The sequence below is a fragment of the Squalius cephalus genome (genome assembly GCF_949319135.1).
Source record: "Squalius cephalus genome assembly, chromosome: 21".
Classification (NCBI taxonomy): Eukaryota; Metazoa; Chordata; class Actinopteri; order Cypriniformes; family Leuciscidae; genus Squalius; species Squalius cephalus.
The window spans coordinates 14,066,218-14,086,241 of NC_137142.1; the positions used below are offsets into that span (position 1 = coordinate 14,066,218).

At 36.6% G+C, this 20,024-nt stretch overlaps 1 protein-coding gene across 2 annotated transcripts in view; it reads right to left on the reverse strand.

The window, feature by feature from the left end:
• The window catches only part of LOC307148711 (uncharacterized protein), a 176,058-nt gene that overhangs the window by 32,288 nt on the left and 123,746 nt on the right, over positions 1–20,024 (reverse strand). For both annotated transcript variants that reach the window (XM_079854427.1, XM_079854426.1), the window contains 21 exons: positions 19,916–19,954; positions 19,624–19,668; positions 19,247–19,282; positions 18,650–18,694; positions 18,164–18,217; positions 16,196–16,249; positions 14,802–14,891; positions 11,237–11,278; positions 10,049–10,126; positions 9,786–9,821; positions 9,562–9,606; positions 9,346–9,399; positions 9,109–9,150; positions 6,127–6,231; positions 5,042–5,095; positions 4,233–4,286; positions 3,442–3,495; positions 3,247–3,300; positions 2,331–2,375; positions 1,018–1,068; positions 868–912 (listed from right to left, as the gene is read on the reverse strand). In XM_079854427.1, the coding sequence (XP_079710553.1) occupies positions 868–912; positions 1,018–1,068; positions 2,331–2,375; positions 3,247–3,300; positions 3,442–3,495; positions 4,233–4,286; positions 5,042–5,095; positions 6,127–6,231; positions 9,109–9,150; positions 9,346–9,399; positions 9,562–9,606; positions 9,786–9,821; positions 10,049–10,126; positions 11,237–11,278; positions 14,802–14,891; positions 16,196–16,249; positions 18,164–18,217; positions 18,650–18,694; positions 19,247–19,282; positions 19,624–19,668; positions 19,916–19,954 (1,122 nt within the window). The remainder of the gene's footprint in view (positions 1–867; positions 913–1,017; positions 1,069–2,330; positions 2,376–3,246; positions 3,301–3,441; positions 3,496–4,232; positions 4,287–5,041; positions 5,096–6,126; positions 6,232–9,108; positions 9,151–9,345; positions 9,400–9,561; positions 9,607–9,785; positions 9,822–10,048; positions 10,127–11,236; positions 11,279–14,801; positions 14,892–16,195; positions 16,250–18,163; positions 18,218–18,649; positions 18,695–19,246; positions 19,283–19,623; positions 19,669–19,915; positions 19,955–20,024) is intronic.

The following is a 20,024-nucleotide window of genomic DNA, read 5'->3' on the forward strand; positions in this document are numbered from 1 at the left end:
ATGGATAGATAGATGGATAAATAGATAGATAGATAGATGACGATATATCATGACTCTGCATGCTGTCATAACCCTGTCACATCATTCTTTCCCCCAACCAGAAGCTTCTTGATTGTTCAAATGAAGTTCAAATGAAGTTTAAGTGATCTTTGTCTCAGTGCACTGCGGCACGTCAACAAGAGGAGCCACGTCCCACTTGGAACAGGTTCAGCTGAGGATAAACCGGAAACAAAGCACTCCGGGGGACTTGTAAGCAGCTCCTCGTGTCTCTCTCAGAGAGGAGGGAGATTGGAGAGTGTCCTCTTTCAGACCTGCTGATAAGGGTTTCGCATTTTTCAGAGTTCTGGGCGGTCTGGCCCAGGAGGGAATACACTCTTGTTCTTCATGGAAAGGAAGGACACATTACATACAGAGTAGATAAGTGTGCGTGTCGCTGTGTTGATAAGCTAATCGGATGATTCCACTAGGGCAGAAAAGCTCTTTTATATATATATATAGCTTATATATTACATTTTTTCCCCCCTGTTAAAGTGCTGCATTTCAATTACCCCTCCTTTACAAGCAGCTACATTGTTGACTATGTGTGACGGGTTTGTTTTGTCCTTCTCCCTTTGGGCTACTGTCATTGTCTGAGTTTCAGATTTGTGTCTGTGTGGCCGTGATCCGTCCTTCAAAGAATGCTGCGTAAAACTCTTGAAAACAGCAGCTAAACCGAATACAGATTCCCAAATCAATGTAGCTTCTTTGTGTATTGACATTTAAACTTCATTAAAAGTGCAACAACTGATTCCCTGCGGTAGGTTAACTTCAAAACAGCTATTTGTTTTATCTGGGATATAATTTAGAAAAGAAATAAATAAAACATACAGAGGGCCCGGGTGGTCCGGGTTGGCCTGCATTAGCCGCTCCATTCTGTAAAAAACAACAACTATAGTTTATCAAAAATGAACAATATGACAAATAAAATTGCATATTAAAATACCGTGACTGTGTTTTAGTATCAGGTAAAAGTTTTACCTGAAGCTTATAGAGACTGCTCATTCCATTGCCCTCTGCAATTGGAACACCCTGAAAAGAAGTAAAAAAAAACACACACAAACCAGTCAATATGATATTCTTGTCTCCAGATGTATTTGGGTCTCTCCTTCACATATAAGTCAATGAGATTTTTCTCCAGTTTTATCATTCACCGGGCGATAAAATCAGTAAGGAAAGTAACACTTTAGTTTAGGGTCCAATTCTCACTATTAAAGGGATAGTTCACCCAAAAATGAAAATTCTGTCATCATTTACTCTCTCTCAAGTTGTTCCAAACCTGTATGATTTCCTTTCTTCTGCTAAACACAAAAGAAGATATTTTAAAGAAGGTTGGTAATTAAACAGTTGCTGGTCCCCATTGACATCCATACTATTTTTTTTCCTACTATGGAAGTCAATGGGGTCCATCAGTCATTTGGTTACCGACTTTCTTCAAAATATCTTCTTTTGTGTTCAGCAGAAGAAAGAAAGTCATTCAGGTTTGGAACAACTTGAGGGAGAGTAAATGATGACAGAATTTTCATTTTTGGGTGAACTATCCCTTTAACTAGTTGCTTATTAGCTTGCATCTTACTAGGATATTAGCTGTTTATTAGTAGGCTACTTACATCATATTGTATACATCAGGCTTTTATGGACAATATAGTATGGAGTTCACACTTGAGGAGTGGGAAAAAACACCTCAATTTTATTCCGAGGATTAAATTAAAATAAATAAGTAAAATAATAATAATAATAATGCATTTTGGTGCAGATGTTATTTAAACTACTTTTACTAAAAAGGCATGTAGATGATTGTGTACAACAGATTTGTACGGCACAGATTTTATCATGTTGATAATTTAGAGGCCTATGTATGAAATATGATAGAGTAAGCCTTATAGGGTTAATCACTAAACTTTGTCGGGAAAGCATACAAATCGCTATTAACGGTGAATCTTTCAGATCTTTGTAAGAAATTACAAATACAAATTTACAAATAAAGTTTCCCTGGGATATCATTTATAGCTAAAGTGTGCATTTCCCCCCCTCTGTTTTCTATCTCTTTCAGAGACAACTATTAGTAAACCATTTGTAGGGTAATTACACAAATCGAGTACTTGAGTAAAAGTACAGATGCCCTAATAAAATATCTATATGGTTGTGACCAATGACAAACAAGTGGAAGTGTTATGGAGCATTCATTGCTTTTGCAATTCCTAGCGATGGTGAAAATGCACATTTTAAACTTCCACACCTTTAAATTTCAAGCTGACTCAGCCTAAACACTTGCAATCAGCACCAGAACTTACAGGAGGTCCAGGAGGTCCGGGTCTGCCTTGCAGTCCTTCGCTGCCCTGGAATAAAAAGACATTTCTTTTATTTACATGCGTAGCACAAACTCTCCTGCCTCTCCAAACACAGTGTGTGATTGCATTGAGAGTCAGGGCCAACGCCATACGGCAGTGTTAGCAAATGGTGTGAATAATAACAGGATTCAGATAGAGCCTTTGGAAGTTGTGGATAGACTTGGTGCCCCTTAGCTCTTATTGGATTGGCTCTCAGTGGAGCCGACCAGCTGATGAAAAGGGTGAAAAATGCCTCTATTCCTTCTCTAGTACATATCTGCACACTGCAGGGCACCGTACAAGCTCGTCGAACACATCGAGCGGCATATTCACTATCTCCCGCTAACCGTTTGAGAGAGCATTACTCCAGCTGTTTATCGGACAGTGTGTGTGACTCATACAGATGCTGATGGGTCAAAGAATTATAATGTTGGGGAAAGTGAAAAACAGAAGATGTTTATCCCACTCTGAAATTCAATATAATTGCAGAATATTTAAATAAGTTTTAAAATTATATGCATAATGGATGACATAATATACATCATTTTATTTTGTTTGGTCTTTGAGTAAGTAATGACAGCATTCAAATTTTTGGATCATTATTTCTTCAATTCTCATGTTGTGCTAAATCTGTACACAAAATGAGCAATTTTAAAGCTTAATAAAATGATACAAGGCCACCATAAAAGTGGTCCATTTGCACTATTTGTCAGGTTTTCTGAGGCCACATGATAATTTTGTCGAAACAAATTTTAATTTGTTATTAACTTTTCCATCAACCTCAGCCCTCAAATAAGATGGTTTGGAATAAAATCATAAAAAAGGTCCTTAATATTATATTAAAATCTTAAAGAAGACATGATAACTAGATTATGCTTACCCGTTCTCCCTTTGGTCCTGCGGGGCCAACAGATCCCGGTCTGCCAAGAAGTCCCTGGATGCAGAGGAACATACGTAAGGATCATTTTGATTAAACACAACGTTGGGAAGAAAAAGATTGCCAAGGAAATAAACTAAGCCCCATATCGAAACCATGAAGCCATAATAACATTTCTTTTTATTGGGAGATCCTCACCGGTGCACCCATACGGCCTGTGGATCCAGGCAATCCTGGCACACCCGGGGTCCCCTGGAATAGAGAATTTCAGATCACAGCTCAAAACTCAACTTAAAACTCAAATCTCAAAAAAAAAAAAAAGAAGAAAAAAAGTAGTGATAATAAATTGAATTCTGTAACCCCGGACCAGTCAACTGCGAGCTTGAGGCTAGACTTCAACAACATTAAAATGAAAATAATTGAGCTGAAAATAAATTCCCATTTTAGTTTGAATAAAAATCCATTGGTCCAACTGTCTTAGACTAGCAAAATACAGTTCCATATAATGTTGGTATTGCTACAAATGCAGCTGGATAAAAAAAATCAATTTATTGAATTTAAAGTTTCAAATTTGTATTTGTTCGTTGTCTTTCAATATTATTTGAAAACCTACAAAGTAAAAGTACAAAGTATTTTACTACCTAAAAGTAAAACTTTTTAACCTAAGTAAAAATTTATGAACTATGCAATTATACAAGTTTTCCTGTTTTTTTTTTTTCTATACAAACCCTGAAATGTTTGATTATACAATATAAAATATGCTTGGTTCTCAAAAAAAAAAAAAAAAATTTATTAATTAAGAAAGATGACAGATAGATAGACAGACAGACAGACAGACACAGAAAATAAAGTGACTGGTGAAGCTGTATAGTAGTCAACCATGGCGCATCGGACAGCTCCACTAACTATAACAGGATCCATTTAGTTATGTCGCATTGCACCAAGCCGCACACATACAGTGTAAACACAGTGTTATTCTGATAACTCACCTCATCACCCTTGTCCCCCATCGGACCAGGAAAGCCTCTCTCACCCTTCACTCCCTATATGATGACGAGACAGATAAACAATAGTTGAGACAGGAAGTACACACTTTTGACTAAGTTTCTCTCTCAAGAATGTTCTCATACATTATTAATGCTTTTCCTTTGGCCTCAGTTCTTGCCTGTCAATGAATGTCTCACATTCAGGCACTGTACTGTACTGTACTGTACTGTACATAAACTCATTTCATTTATAAAATATTTACCTCACAACACCTTGTTGTAATGGAGGAAATGCATGTGACTGTACTTCCAAAAAGAATTACAGCTAAAGGAAAGTCTGTGAATATATATAAACGAAATTTTGGCATGAAACTCTAGATGGCGCAAGCTGATAAGTCCTAACTCAGTTTGCTAGCGATCACATCGTTATCTACATAGTGAAGCTGATTGGTTGCTGTTGCATCAGCAGCCAATGAGCTGCGGCTCAACATTCAAATACTGGTAGAAACCCTTTTAGAAACCCTCCACCTTCCCCAGCTCCACCTGTATAGATCTTCTATGGGGGTTTATTCATGTATGATACATGTGCAGCAGCAGCAGCATGTCTTACATGCTCACAGCGATGTCTGTGAATGTATTGGCAAGTCTCTGTACTTGCTCTGCAGCAGATCTATTCTGCCAAGACCAAATACATTAACACTGCCATAACCATTACCATGCCAATCTCTCCAAGAACTGTCATGACAGAACTGGGGCTCATGTCTACTGATCACATGATTCTTTTCTCTAATCTGTGATTTAGGGTGGCTTACCTTCGGACCCTCTTTTCCGGGATTACCAGCTGGGCCCCGCAGACCCTGATCCCCCTGTTGAAGCCAACATAGAACGTAAGAAGCCAGATCCACAGGACAGACACAAGAATAAGCAGTGGCCAAGACTATTATTTGAACACTTAAAGCTGGAATACACTACACAACTTTTATGATGTCCAGAGAAAAACTGGCCATCATACAGTCAAAAACTGAGGACCATACAGTACCGGACTTTCTAATCATTCCGAACACAACAAACTCACGCGATTAAACAAACATGGATCTACAGATTACATTGCTGAGGAGTCAAATATTGTGTTCTGTTAATGTTCATTGTATTGTTATTGTATTTGTACTGTATGTTATTGCAACACTAGTAGATGGAGGACCGCTTCAGTTTTAGTAGCGAAGCGTCATACACTACGATATGTTCTAAAATTGCCTCAAGATATCAAACTTGTTTTGACATCCTCCAACTGGATGGAATCATATTCTGTAGCCAAAAAAAGAGTCTGCGCCCATCATACACTACACAATTGTCTATGAAATCGGTCAACTCCGACTGCCCAAAAGACTTTTGGCAACTATTGTCGACTCGTCCATACTGCAATTTGGGGAAAAAATCTGAGCAAAAGTCATGTAGTGTATTGCAGTCTTTAGGCCACATTTAACGTATGAATGTCATAACGTCAGAGAACTAAAAAAAAAACAGGATTCATTTTAAAGAAAGACAAAACAAGCTCATATTGCAAGCAAAACATTTCAAGTTATTGTAATTGTGGCGCAGAAAAGGGATATTAGTTTGCAGATTTGGTATCTAATACAATAACATGCATATATTTTTAAGAATGACTTTTGATACTACTTGGGGCTGTTCTAGAGCAAATTTTTTTATCTTTATATTATATACACATGTATATAATAAAAAAATGGACTGCAGAAATGTCTGGCGTATTTGTGTCTGCAAAACAAATCATTCATTGCATCAGCCAGAAAAGATGACAGCACTCAGTGCTAAAGAATCTCATGGGGAGGGACAGAATATTAATTAGTGAGGAGATGAAACTGAAGCCTTTCATTTTTACCTTTTCTCCATCCATTCCTGGGATACCTAGAGCTCCAGAGGAACCTTTTTCTCCTTTCTGCCCTGGTAGTCCTGGTATTCTGGTCTGACACACACTGCAGGCGTTCTGTCAACATCACATACACACGCACACACAGTAAGGTGCAGCAATCCAACTTTCTCTCCTTTAATCTCTTTCTCCTTCTGTTCAGATGAGCTCCGAATGCAACACATTTTAAAATGAAGCTTTCTCTTATATGTCCACAAATAAAAGAAAGGATCCGCCATTTAGAAATGCATGTGATTAAATGCAGATGAGAAACTTATTTTTTTTGTCTGTGCTTTTTTTTTTTTGGCATAAAGAAATTTGAGCAAATTTGCATTTCAAATGCAAACTTATCGAGGTTTAAAATACATACCATAGATCTTAGTAAATTGCCAATGCATAAAACAATGTATGTTATTGGTCTTCTGATTAGCCAATTTATCAAAATGAAGAATTTTCTCAAAATAGTAGTACAGAAATTCATCTTCATATTTTACTTCAACATGGTTTGAAATTTCACTAATGATTCAACTTTTCCTTTGACATGGTTTTCTCATTGGAACCTTTTTATTTTGAGAAGTGATATTTCCATGACTCTGTGCCATAAAGCTTTCTTCCAATTTCATTGGAGGATTCAATTTACCTCAATCTCATTTCCACTAAAGGACAACTGAAGTAAAACATGACACCGTTTACCACACTCTTCCTGTGGAAATACACTAAACAGACTTCAGTGTCCTTATTTGTGTTTATGAGCTCTACACACATTTATCTGTTTCTGTATATTGACCTTAATTGCATATCTGTATAGAATTCATGTATGCTTTTACCAGCTTTCAGAGACACAATATGGCAGAGCAATCTAGCTTTGCACATTGCTAAAAAGCTAAAGGTCAAACCCAGAGATACAAACAACTTGATAAAAGGTATGCATTAGGGAAGTACTTTTTTTTCTCAAAGCCCTTTTCCTCCAGATTTTAACCTTGTCAGCCTGATGCTTTCAACTCAATACATTTGGCCAATGATACAGAGAGAAACAGGAAAAGCAAAAGCGAAGGTGCTTTCAAAAGCAGTTATAAACTCGGGGGCTAAGTAAGCAACCTTTTTCTCTTCTGCTCTTTAAAGAATGCAACTGTATACCCGGGAAGCGAAATCAAAGGTTTACCGTAATGGGTCGCAGGGATAGCGCTGACATTTCACACTGGATGCACTTTTCGCGCATGGCACGAGTGTATCTGAAGGTAGCAATTTACTAGTGCATTAGTCCAACCTGCTCAAAAAGTGTAGGACGATTCAGGAAGTGCATTTATATTTGTGTTCTTTCTGCAAGACTAGCAATTAGCAAAATAGCATGTGACCTGATATAGCAGCTGAAGTTTAGCAAAACATTATTCGAAATATTTTGAAAAGGGAGAAAATGTAACAAAAACCTGCTTTGACATTTTTAGATTTGCCTATAAAATATGTATCAGAGCTTCACTACATAAATAAGATTCATTTATATAAAGTAATAGTTTAGCCAACAAAATGTTGTTAGATGTTAGCAAGAACATCAGAGCTGCTCAATTCCATACAAAGTGAATGATGAATTATACAGCTAAATGTACAAAATGATTTCTAAAATCATCAAATGTATGTACTTTTATAGCATTTTTATGTTGCTTTTTTGTTGTATATAAGTATATAAATCATCCACATTTGTAGTGTAAAAAAAGAGCATCTTGAACATTTCACAGAAGACAAGTCATAATACGAGGAATGATATGAGTGTGATGACTTTCTGACTTTTTTAGTTTTGGTTGAATTATTAATTTAAAGCTAGGGTAGGCAGTGATTTTCATAAATATCATGAATCTCATCACGAAACTCCCGTCAGATCCTGAAAGCAATCAATAAGCGGTCTAAATATTTGTAAAAACCTTCTGAGGAAGTCTAAGGACCAAAAAATGTTGGTCCGAATCGATTGATAGGATGTCCTACCTGCCTGTCAACCTGTATTTATACACTTCCGTGCACCCTGCTCCCATCAAGCTATCTATCTATCCATCCATCCATCCATCTATCTCTACATCTTTGACTCCAGCTCCAATTCAAACTCTGTAGAAAGCAGCCCTGCGCTTGCTTGTTCTTTTGACATTCAAGTATGTTTCGATGCATTTCCTTTTCTTTGTGTATACATCTAAACTGGAGATGAACTACAGTACATTAGCTACTGTAAGTAGCTCAATGTGTTTTTGTGGTTGACGGTTCACTCCCAAGAATCTCAGAATTTCAGCAAACGGGCATTTATCTTGTCAGAAGTTTCTTGTCGCAAAGAGATGAATGAATGATGCCCAAACAGAAACATAAAGAGCAGTGGAGGAGGAAGACAGATCAGAATGTACTTATATGCACGAATTAAAGGGAGTGCGAAGAGTGAATGTTGAAAGAGTGTTTCTTTTTCTAAGCGCTGAATATACAAAGGTTTCAAAACAGCAATAGACAGCAATTAAATAATTTATAAAACACGTTTAAAAGTTACTCAGGTAAAATTGGGCTTTATATACCCTCTAACTATAGTCTGTCATTTGTGTTTTGTTACTCAAATAGTATGTATAATAGGAAAGGCAATGCTTCTAAAATCTTTCATTTTTATAGAGGGAAAAATAAGATTCCTCTAGGTAACACAGGGTAAGATCTGTCTTAAGATCCATACACAATCTCACTGAAGGGAACACAGTTTTAAATATCTGTTTAAATATCTTCGGTTTGAGATGTCAGGTTTCAAATTCTGGGAAACCAGTCAGGTTTCAATTGATATGCATCTAAAAGGAAACTTTTTGGGGTGCATAAGGTCTAACTGCAAATTCAGCATCTTTTATTTATTTATCTTAGCACTGTTCACTAAAAATCATACTTCTAATGTTCAGTGTCCAATAGACTGCAGTAGAAATAAGTGCACAGGAGGACAGACAGTACCTTCATTAATGTCCCCATGTCTCCCACAATGGGTAGTGCTGTCTGAAAGGGAAACATTATTTAGAGCAGCATTAGATACAACATTAAAAATGAGATGCAACACAAATATTTATTATATTCTCCATCAAGTGCAATGTCAACTATTTTCATTAGCGGAGCAAAAACAAACAAAACGTCTGTACAACTCGATATTAACTTCATGTTTATAAGACTGTTACGAAATAAAATGTTACGAACCGGTTCTCCGGGAGGTCCAGGGGGTCCTGGTCTGCCTTGTGGGCCTGGAGGTCCCTTTCAGATTAAGAAACACATACATGTATGAATATAAGAATATTCAAGGTATTTAAGAATTCTTCAAATAATATAATTCATAGCCTACATAAGGATATACATAGTGGGATATGTCCACCTTTTGACATGATATGCTTGCAAAGATTTAAAAGCACTTCTCACCATATTTCCTGGCAATCCAACAGTTCCTGCAGGTCCACGAGGACCCTGTGAAAATAACACCATCATGTTAATTCCCGTCCTTGGCTTCATCATATTCAACACAATCTTAACTTCTAGAGTTTAACTTCTAGAAAAATATATAATATTGAGGTATAAATATATTATGTGCAGTGACAACATTTACATGTTTTGTGTACATTTTTGGATGTAAATTAATCCTTTACCTGAAATCCTGTTTCCCCTTTAGGTCCCATCAGACCCTATAGAAAGAAAATGTCAAAAAATAAATAAAGCTGTTTCCTATTAATCACTACACTTATCTTATAAGACTATTGTTTTCGGTGTGACATGCATTTACTAAAATGCTAAACTCTAAAGCTACTTGGAATGCTTTTATATAGTTGGGTGCACTGTCCCTTTAAATGAAGACTATTTGAGTGTTTGTGAAGGACAATGAAGTTCAAATTCAAATCAAACAGGTACATACAGGGGGTCCGGTGATTCCAATCCCAGGTTCTCCTTTCTCTCCAGGATCTCCAGGTACTCCAGGTACACCTCGCTCACCCTGGCAGAGAGAACCACCGGAAAAAGTTCATACAGCTAAACTAAATAAACTCGGGTTGAGCGAGTCCAAAATTCAGTACTCGTGTAAGTAATGACAGTTTATGCAATAAGGCTTGGCTGAATAATTATTGTGGTTTAAAATGAATTTGTTTCCACAGAAACATCATAAACATCTTCAGCCATTATCTAGTAATATATTTAAAATGAAACATTTACAAACAGATGCTTACACAGCAGTAAAAAAAAAGAGATTTAATGAAGTGTTTAGCATAAGCAAATCATTTATGACAGCATGAAACTGGTTTAAAGGAATGTTCTGGGTTCAATACAAGTTAAAGGAGAACTCCGGTCAATTTTAACATTGACATTTTCGGTTGAAGTCCAAAGTAGTCGATTGTCGAGTTCACGCGCGTGATCATTGGTAACTAAACCTATGCGCGTGAACTCGACAATCGACTACTTTGGACTTCAACCGAAAACAGGATGTAAATACAGGTATTTGCGCTGGCTTAAATAACATAATTTTTATCCATTTCTTTCACATCTACTGCAGTCAGATTCACTCGTGTTCACTCTGAAGGAATCACTCACATGACCTGTGCACTTGTAATGACACATCAAGGATGTTAAGAGGCTAAAAGCAGGTTTAAATATTGCCCCATTGAAGTCAACAGGGTGCAAATTTTAAAAAGAGGATAACCGATTTTTGTCGTTGTTCTCTGTATTGACAGCACTCCAAATTGACAAAAAAATGAGCTCAATGTTAAAATTGACCGGAGTTCTCCTTTAAGCTCACTAAAGACAATTTCAACTTGTAACTTGTTTGAACCTGCAAACACAATTTTTCATTGTTACAGAAATGATATTCTCTGGTAATCAACAATGTCACTGATGAACCCAGAACTTTCCTTTAAATTATTCACATCACAATGCTTATATTTCTTATCACACTAATAAAAAAAAATAAGAAAAAGTGGACTAAAAGACATAGCGAAGCACAGCACAGGGTAATATGACTGATATGAAACTCTGGGGCTGTTACTTTGCAGATAAACTTCACAAGCGCAAAATTGAATACTAAAATAAATAACAAAAGTTCACAGTAACCAACCTTAGGACCCCGTGACCCCCGTGGACCAGACACGGCCTCCTCCTAGAGCAAAACAAGAGATTAAATACAAACTCAAATGAATACCATGTCTTAGAACTTACGTAAGATTCTATTTCAGACAGATAAATAGACACAAGTGATGAACTGAGAAACTTTTATTGAAATAGTTGTCAGTAAAATCTCTGAAAATCTGAAAATCAAGTAGTGATGCTACTAAAGCCATAAAATAATGAAACAGAGAAAGAATATATGAAAACATATGAGTTACTGTCAGGCTACTAAGCAAACTACTTTTTCTAAACCACTTCAAATTAGTAGCTTGTTGCTTGACAAGATACATTTTTACATTTTCCTCAACATCGTTAAATATTGCATGGCCTTGTTTTGACAGCAAATTTTAAATTTTTTCTCAGTGTGATTTGCAAGTGATACTGTAGGCGCCGACAGTTTAAAAGAGTTACAGTAAGCATTATTTGCTATACACCACTGATGGAAAATTGATTTTTGTGGTCAGCAAGAATTAGATTAGCAAGTAGTTTTCGCATTTCAGACTTTTTGCATCCCGTGAAGTCGTAATACAGGATACTGTTTTTCAGGATATAGTGAACTGATTAAATAAATACAGCAAGGCCTTTTTAAGAAGTTGGATTAAATGGAAAAGTGTGTTAAAAGTAGTAATAATAAAATAAACATCCACTTTCACAATCCAACTGGATCAAGTTTAAAGTTTTTTTTTTTTTTTTTTTTTTAATTATGAAATAATATCATTATTATTAGTAATACTAATAATAATAGTGCAGAATGAGAACAGGAATGTGCATTAAACTGTGAATAGTGTCAGTTTTGATTTAATTCGTTCACTCATGAATTTCTATTTTCCACTAAAACAGAAATTATGAAGGTGGCTGATGACTTCATTCTATATTGATTTCAGACCAACAAACCATCATTCATCAGACTAACAAGTGCTCTGTCTGCCCACCACCCATCTGTCTATATGCTTCATGCTGGATGTCTTGCCACCATTACAGTTAATATGCAGTTTATCTCCTCTCGCAAACAAACGTAATTTCTTAGGTCAGAGTCCAGCTGGCATCTAACTAGCATGAAAACTGTGAAATCAAATCTGTCGGTTGACCCCTTTCACATTTCCGGGTTTCTCAGAAGCGGAAGTCGTCCTAGTTGGGTCGTCAAACTTCTATAGCGGTGAATGAGAGACTACATTAAATACATTTTTTGTTTCCATTTGCTCAAATAGCAAAATATATAATCCACAATAGTGTTTTCACAACTTTCAAAAGAGGAAAAAAATAGAGAGAGATTGATAACGGCAGTCAAAAGAGCGACTAATAGCAAACTACAACCATCAAATACCCAATCAAGTCATATATTATCATTTTTATCATTCGAGAAGCAGTTTCACTTGGATATACGTCACAATAGGGAAGGAAAGTTGATCGTAACTTCTGTTTCATGGCAACTTTAAATAGTGATGATCGTACTACATCACAAACTAGAAATGTGACTCTATAACATCCCAGAATCTATTAGCTCTTTCTGACATGTTGTCTCCCAAAAAAAGACTGAAGACTGGTAACTTGGCCAATCTGAGCACAGTCTGAGGCATTAGTCGTGTTTCCATTACCCTTCAAATTGTGCAAGTTATTGCGAATTGAAAATACGCAAATTTCGCAAAAAAGTTTTTACACTCGCATGAGGGTTTTTCAGGCAATTCGAAAAAGGAATATCCGCAAAACTGCAATAGAAACAGTTTTTCCTATATACAGGTCACCTGGAGTACGTAAAAGTCGATCATTCTTTAAAGTATGTTTGGACAGAAGACGAGACAAGGTTCTTTACAAAAGAATTACAGGAATACTGGATTCTAAACAACAAAGAAACAATTTTTCAAGACTTTGAAACAAATAGGAAAAAGAAACACCCAGAACACCTCATACGTGGCTGGTCCCAAGTATAAGGGTCTTTCCTTGCCATTAATCATTGGATAACACACCTATGTCTCCATCGATTAAAAAAAAGGGCTAGTGCGATGGCTGCGATATACGTAAACCTACCAACATCTGTTCGGAATGACTTATCGCAAGGGGAAAAAAATATGTTTTTGTCGCATCACATTGGTTAATGGAAACTATGGAAGCTTGTTTCCGCCACATAGTGAAAAATAAAAAAGGTAATTGCAACTTTTTAATCTCACAATTCTGACTTTTTTCTCACAATTGCGAGTTTACATCTCACAATTCTGACTTTTTATCTCAGAATTACGTGATATAAAGTCGCAATTGCAGGTTATAAAGTCAGAATTGCGTGATATAAAGTCACAATTACGAGAAATATACTTGAAATTCTGACTTTTTTTCTCAGAATTGCATCTCGCAATTCTGACTTTATAATACGCAATTGGGAGATATAAAGTCAGAATTGAATGATATAAAGTCGCAATTGCGTGTTATAAAATCAGAATTGTGAGATATAAACTATTCTGACGTAAAAAAAAAAGTCTTGTTTTTTTTTCCTTAGAATTGGACTTTATATCTCACAATTCTGAGAAAAGATGTCAGAATTGCGAGATATAAAGTCAGAATTGCGTGAAATAAAGTCAGAATTGCGTGATATAAAGTCGCAATTGCGAGAAAAAAAGTCAGAATTCTTACTTTATAAGACGCAATTGCGACTTTATTTCACGCAATTCTGACTTTATTTCACGCAATTCTGACTTTATTTCACGCAATTCTGACTTTATATCTAGCAATTCTGACTTTATAACACGCAATTGCTACTTTATTTCACGCAATTCTGACTTTATATCTCACAATTCTGAGAAATAAATTCAGAATTGCGAGATGTAAACTTGCAATTGGGAGATAAAAAGTCGCAATTATCTTTTAAAATGTTTTATTCTGTGGCGGAAACAAGCTTCCATAGGAAACACTATAAATAGTTAAAATTAAAATATCGCAAAAGTTTTGCGCAAATCTGTAATGGAAACGCGGCTAGTGTTGAGATTTCTTTTGAAACTCCAGATAAAACTTTGAGATCCGTAGCTTCTTTGTTTTTTTAGTTTTTTTTTTATCTGCGAAAACCAAGATGCCGGACACTGAAGCAAAAACCTTGATTTGCTGTCATTTAATCTCACAGGTGTCTAAGAGAAACAACCGAGCTATTTAACAGATCTGATTGGTGTTTTCTCTCTCTCATGGCATGAACAGGTGACAGGTGTTCCATTAGGATAGTTTTACCAAAGCGGTGTTTTAGCATGAACAGTTTTTCATTGTCACAGCTGAAAACAAGGAGCTGTCATCAATAACCCCGACTGCTGGCGGACCAAGAATGTGCAGCAATGTCTCGCATTAGCTGTCGCATATATATACAGGCATATTTACGTCATTGTCAGTGTGCCTGAGCTGTCACCAACGTGGTGGGATGTTGGATAAGTGTCGAGTGATATTCTGTTTGTGTCTATAAGAGGTGCTGAAAGAGAAGATATTGAGTGGGGAACATGCAGGTGACGTGAAAGAGAAACACAGGAATGGTGTTGTGTACCTACCCCAGTGCAAAGTCCGACAGAGCAGGGCTCTCCAGGTTCACCCTTGAGGCCCTGGGGGCCTATCGGTCCCGGTGCTCCGCCTGAATCACCCTGCAAACACACACCAACAGCTGGCATTTAGAGACGCTGTCACCTCCGGTTTGTCACTTGACAGGTTGAGGAGCACCGCACAAATGCACACACATGCCCGCCTTCACACGCACATACAAAAACAAGAGCTGGACGTAAATATCACAGACATCCGGGGCAAATGCCACCAACCTGGAATCACCTCTTGCAGCTTTAGAGGCTAAAAAAGCTCACTAAACATCCGCTACGCTGAACTCACTCACGTCATTGAAAAGGCTGTAATGATTGTGAGATATTGAAAGCATTTTCGCCAGTCGACTTTCTAACAATAACTTCAATTTTTGCGGTCGGAGCAAAAATGAATGAATCAAACATATTATTATTGGAGGAACATTAAATGCACTTAAGGCCCCTTCCTGCCATAATGCAATATCTTAGTCTACTAAGACATGAGATCAAAATATATACAGTATAGAGTAATAATAAAATAAAATGCACTAAAAATAACTAAATAATATACATTACATACTTTTTTCAGCAATTGAAATATAATAAAATGCAAATGTAAACAACTTAAATTCAAAAAGTAGCGATTAACTGAAATAAATAAGTGTAAGTTGAAGTACTACAATAACTAACTAAAACTGAAATAAAAAAGACAAAACCAACAAAAGCACATGAAATCATTAAACCTTAAAAAATAAAATAGACCATTCAGAAGGTTAATACACATAACAGTATATAAATAATACTATAATAGTCTATAAATAATACAAAAATACATAACACTGATACACAATAGTTTTAGTGGAAAACTGATCTACTGAAAAATGCATTTTGCATAATCACTTATTTTTATAATCCTTATTATTAAGTACTCAGGTTCTGTCACTAAAAGTAATAATAAATAAATTAATTTGCTAAGTGTGTACCCATTCTTTAGCTCTTTAAATCATCTGAGGTTCAATTTTGCTATAGGCCTTCAGATCACTGGTAGTAGTGTACTTTAGACTGGATATCCAGTTTCATTATGCTTTCCCGTATCTCTACACACATTGCATTATGACTTCCAAAGAACCCCAATAAATCACAAACATAAAGCAATAATTCTTTAAGATATCTCAAGTAACTGAAACTATTCCAGCATACAGCTTTTTATCCGCTTACAGCTGGTGCAAACTGTCGAAACGTACAAGCAAAGCACAGCTCAGTGAAGCCTAATGTGAACATGACCTTCTGCACACGCAGAAACATGAAAAATATCACGCTAGAAACATGTGGCCCCAGTCACGGTGTACTTCCAAACGCACAATGCTCTTGCGTACCTTTTCTCCTTTCATTCCGTCTTTTCCAGACAGTCCTGGCTGACCGGGAGAGCCCTGAAAAAAAAACAAAAAAAAACAATGAGCGATAAGACACATGCCTATCAGCTTTAGCAGTTCCTTCTTTTTCTTTTTGGATTTGATCCCTAACATCCCCCATCCCTTTGTCCCCATCTTTTTTTGTGATAAAGGCAGATGCTTGTTAGCAGAGCAGGTGCCGAGAACAGATTGTGATGCTGATGCTGTTTCCTCCCACATGTAGAGAACTCAGATGTACCCGTCCCTGCAAATTAATTTTCAGATTACTGATTGATTACTGATTGTCTGCGCAACAATTTACAGCTCTGCATCCTCGTTTTTCTCGCCTCTGTTATTTATACGCGCATTGTCTTTTTCCTGTGTGTGAGCGAGAGTGGGAAAAACTAAAAGGTTGTGGAGAGCGTGATGAAAATTAAACTAGATTTTTACGTTTTCGTGGAGTGTTTGCCCATGCAAAATTCCCTGTTATTACGCTAAGACGTTGTGGGTGATTGCGAGAGCCTTGCAATGCGGGTTGCTTAGATATTCTGAGGGGTGTTTAGTGCGCTGCTATGTGATTGCTAGGGTTTTTTATGTAGTCAAAAGAGTTTATCCCCAAGTCTCTACACTCTTAAAAAGCCTCTTTATTGACATATGTTTCAATGAAGAACCTTTAAAGCAGGGGTCCTGGAGGGTCACTGTCCTGCAGAGTTTATCTCCAACCCCAAATAAACACACCTGAACCAGCTAATCAGTCTTACTAGGCCCTATGATGACGTATTTACCGGTGTGAGAGCGGGACAACCTGAGAAAAATCCTGGAAAAGCTTTCCTCAAAACCTTAATTTCTTTTCGACTGAAGAAAGAAAGACGTGAATATTTTGGATGACGTGGGGGTGAGTAAATTAATTCTGAAGTGAACTACTCCAAAAACAGCCAAATGATTAGGGCCGATTATATCCTGTCAATCAAATGGGGATGGAAAAACATGTCAGACTGCAAATCATACTCTGTGTGAAGCCTTTTGTGTTGAATTGAGGGCTGTCAAAGTAAATGCAACAACAATAAAAATAGCAGTGATAAAGTAGGCTCTATTTGACCCTATGAATCACCCGTAGATCAAGCCAGGGTTGCCAGGTCCGCATTTTTTCCTACACCAGACATTATTTGTAACACGCCTCCCATCCAATAATCACAGAGCTTTGTTCTGTTACTTCTGATGAGAAACAAAGTCTCACAAAATTCAAACAATAAATGCAGTTTTGACGCTCTTAAATGTGGCCCTTAAAAAGTATTTTCTTCCACTTTAATACAAGTTAGCACAAAAAAACATGCATGAACATTAAAAGATATGTCGAAAGACATCAAAATGTATCATGTATCCGCTCAATCTGTGTTTCAACCACGTAAAGACACCATAAAAAAACTTGTGAACAAAGTGTCCCTTAACTTTGCATTTACCTCAGGAAAGTTTTCCAGTGTTCACAGTATTAGTGAGCTATAAAAAAACAACTAGAAAGTTAACACTATTTACTGGTAATTATTGAATACATTTGTCATGAAGACAAGCGTTTATGTGCAAATTGAGTGAAAACTTGAGTGTAATTATTATATCTGAAAATAAATAGCAGTTGACTATAATAGCTTGGGCTCTGTTGATAAGTTTAATATAATATTATAGTAATGTACCAAATGAGAGGGTTCCCTGTATAGTTTATTTGTTGTTGTTTTCCCCTAAAGAAAATCTAACTATCGGTATCGGCGCAGAAATGTAGCAATTCGGTGCATGTCAAAATAAAAAAAATAAAAGGTTTTTATATGGCTTTGCTGCAAACCTTTATTTTTAAGATTGTATGATATTCTGGTCCCAAAAGTTGCCCCATTCAAGGTATTTTAATATGCATTTTACAAAGCGGTGCGGGAAAAGTTGAGAAGCTAGTTGCTTCCTGCTTACCGGGTCTCCTGGAAGACCACGGAGGCCAATGGGACCAGGCTGACCCTCCTTTCCCTGTAAGAACACAAAAAAACAAGTTAAGATCTTTTCATATGAGCAGTATGACCTTATTTCAGATCGAATGAAAAACTTTTGCTTCAGGTATTTTGATTTTGTACCAGCTGTGAAAATTGTAGCATTTTGACTGCTTGCTATTCTGAGAGGTCCCTATCTGTGCCCTAAACTAAAATGAAGGCCACAATCAGCTGCTTTTTGTGACTGAACCCATTTAACCCAGCAAGAACTGGTTGCAATAAGCCACCCGTTAGACACTGGTCAGTAAATCAGCGAGATCATGGCAGATCTGCTCTCTTGCTGGTCAACCATGTTGAAAAGGTCAACAATAATTCCATCATACTAAACGTAGAACGACTTTAATGTTCTTTCTGTCTTGGTCAAATCACAAGATGTCACAATGGAGGGTTTACGGAGACAGGAGGTTCATACCTCAAGTCCTGGTGTCCCTGACAGTCCAGGCAATCCACGAATGCCCTTTATGAGAGTTGAAGGAAAGAAAAAACAATACAGTGAGAAAAGGAGAGTGAGAAAGAGAGAAATCAAAATTTCTCAGAAAAATGTGCCATTTACAAGAATAGATATTATAATGAAAGGAAAGGGAAAGATTCTGCATTACAGAAAAAGAACTAACAGACATTTCAATTTCTATAAAAATACATTTGGATAGACGATTTTTACTTTATTTTGCATTACACTCTAATAAAGTTTAATTTATCACTAATTTAATTTCTCACATAATTTCTCACTAACATGCTGACTGCTTTACAATCTGTTCCCCTGATGTGCATCATGACAAACATTGCACAACATTTGGTCACACTTTATTTTAAGGTGTCCGTGTTACAGTTTAATTAAGTACTGAATATTAATAATTAACTACATGTACTTAATATAGGGTTAGGTTTAGGGTTAGTTGCATGTAATTATGCATAATTTATAGTTATTATTACAGTAACTACATGTAACGTGTAACAAGGACGCTGTAAAATAAAGTGTTACCCACATTTATTCACAGGCTTTATTTACCTGTATCCCTTGTGAGCCTTCAGAACCTTTTTCACCCTGGTGAAAGAAGAGAAAATGCTGAACGCAATGCATGACATCACAAGATTTTTCAAGAGGACATGAGACTTCCCAGGTCGAAAAAAATAAATACAAAATTTGTGTCTATGCTTTTAAAATACCTTCTTTTAAACCCTCTACTAACATCTGATGGATCAAAGAGAAAGCTGGACTGAGCGTTTTGATTGGCTGTCCATTGTATTGATTAAAATACAGCTTTTATATTTTCCTTTTTTTGGAGACAAGACTTTTAAACAATATCCGGCAGTAGTTAAACCTTTTAATGATCTTACAAACTGTTGTGGATGCATGACAAATGATGGTAATGTGTGGATACTAACCTGGTCTCCTTTCTCTCCTTTCTGGCCTTTATCACCTCCTTCCCCCTCATAGATTATAGAGAGCGGAAACAAAATAATGCATAGAGGTTATTAATGGAAGAAATGCTTAATTATATTTCTAAAGTACACAGTGCAAGTGGCATTTATGCCACCCCTGAGCAGCATTAAACATTCAGTGTAAATGCCATTTCAGAACAGCTTCAGTGCCACCTTTGCTGTGTAAATTTGGCATCAGACACCACTGTATTTCAAAATATTTCAATGTTGTAAAAAGCCTAACATCTAAACTTACAGGTCCAGAAGGTAGTCTCAGTCCATGTGCTGTCATGACCTGAATAAAGAAAAAAGATGATCTTTAATATTAATGTCAACTTATGCTGTTTCAGAAAACCATCATGAGA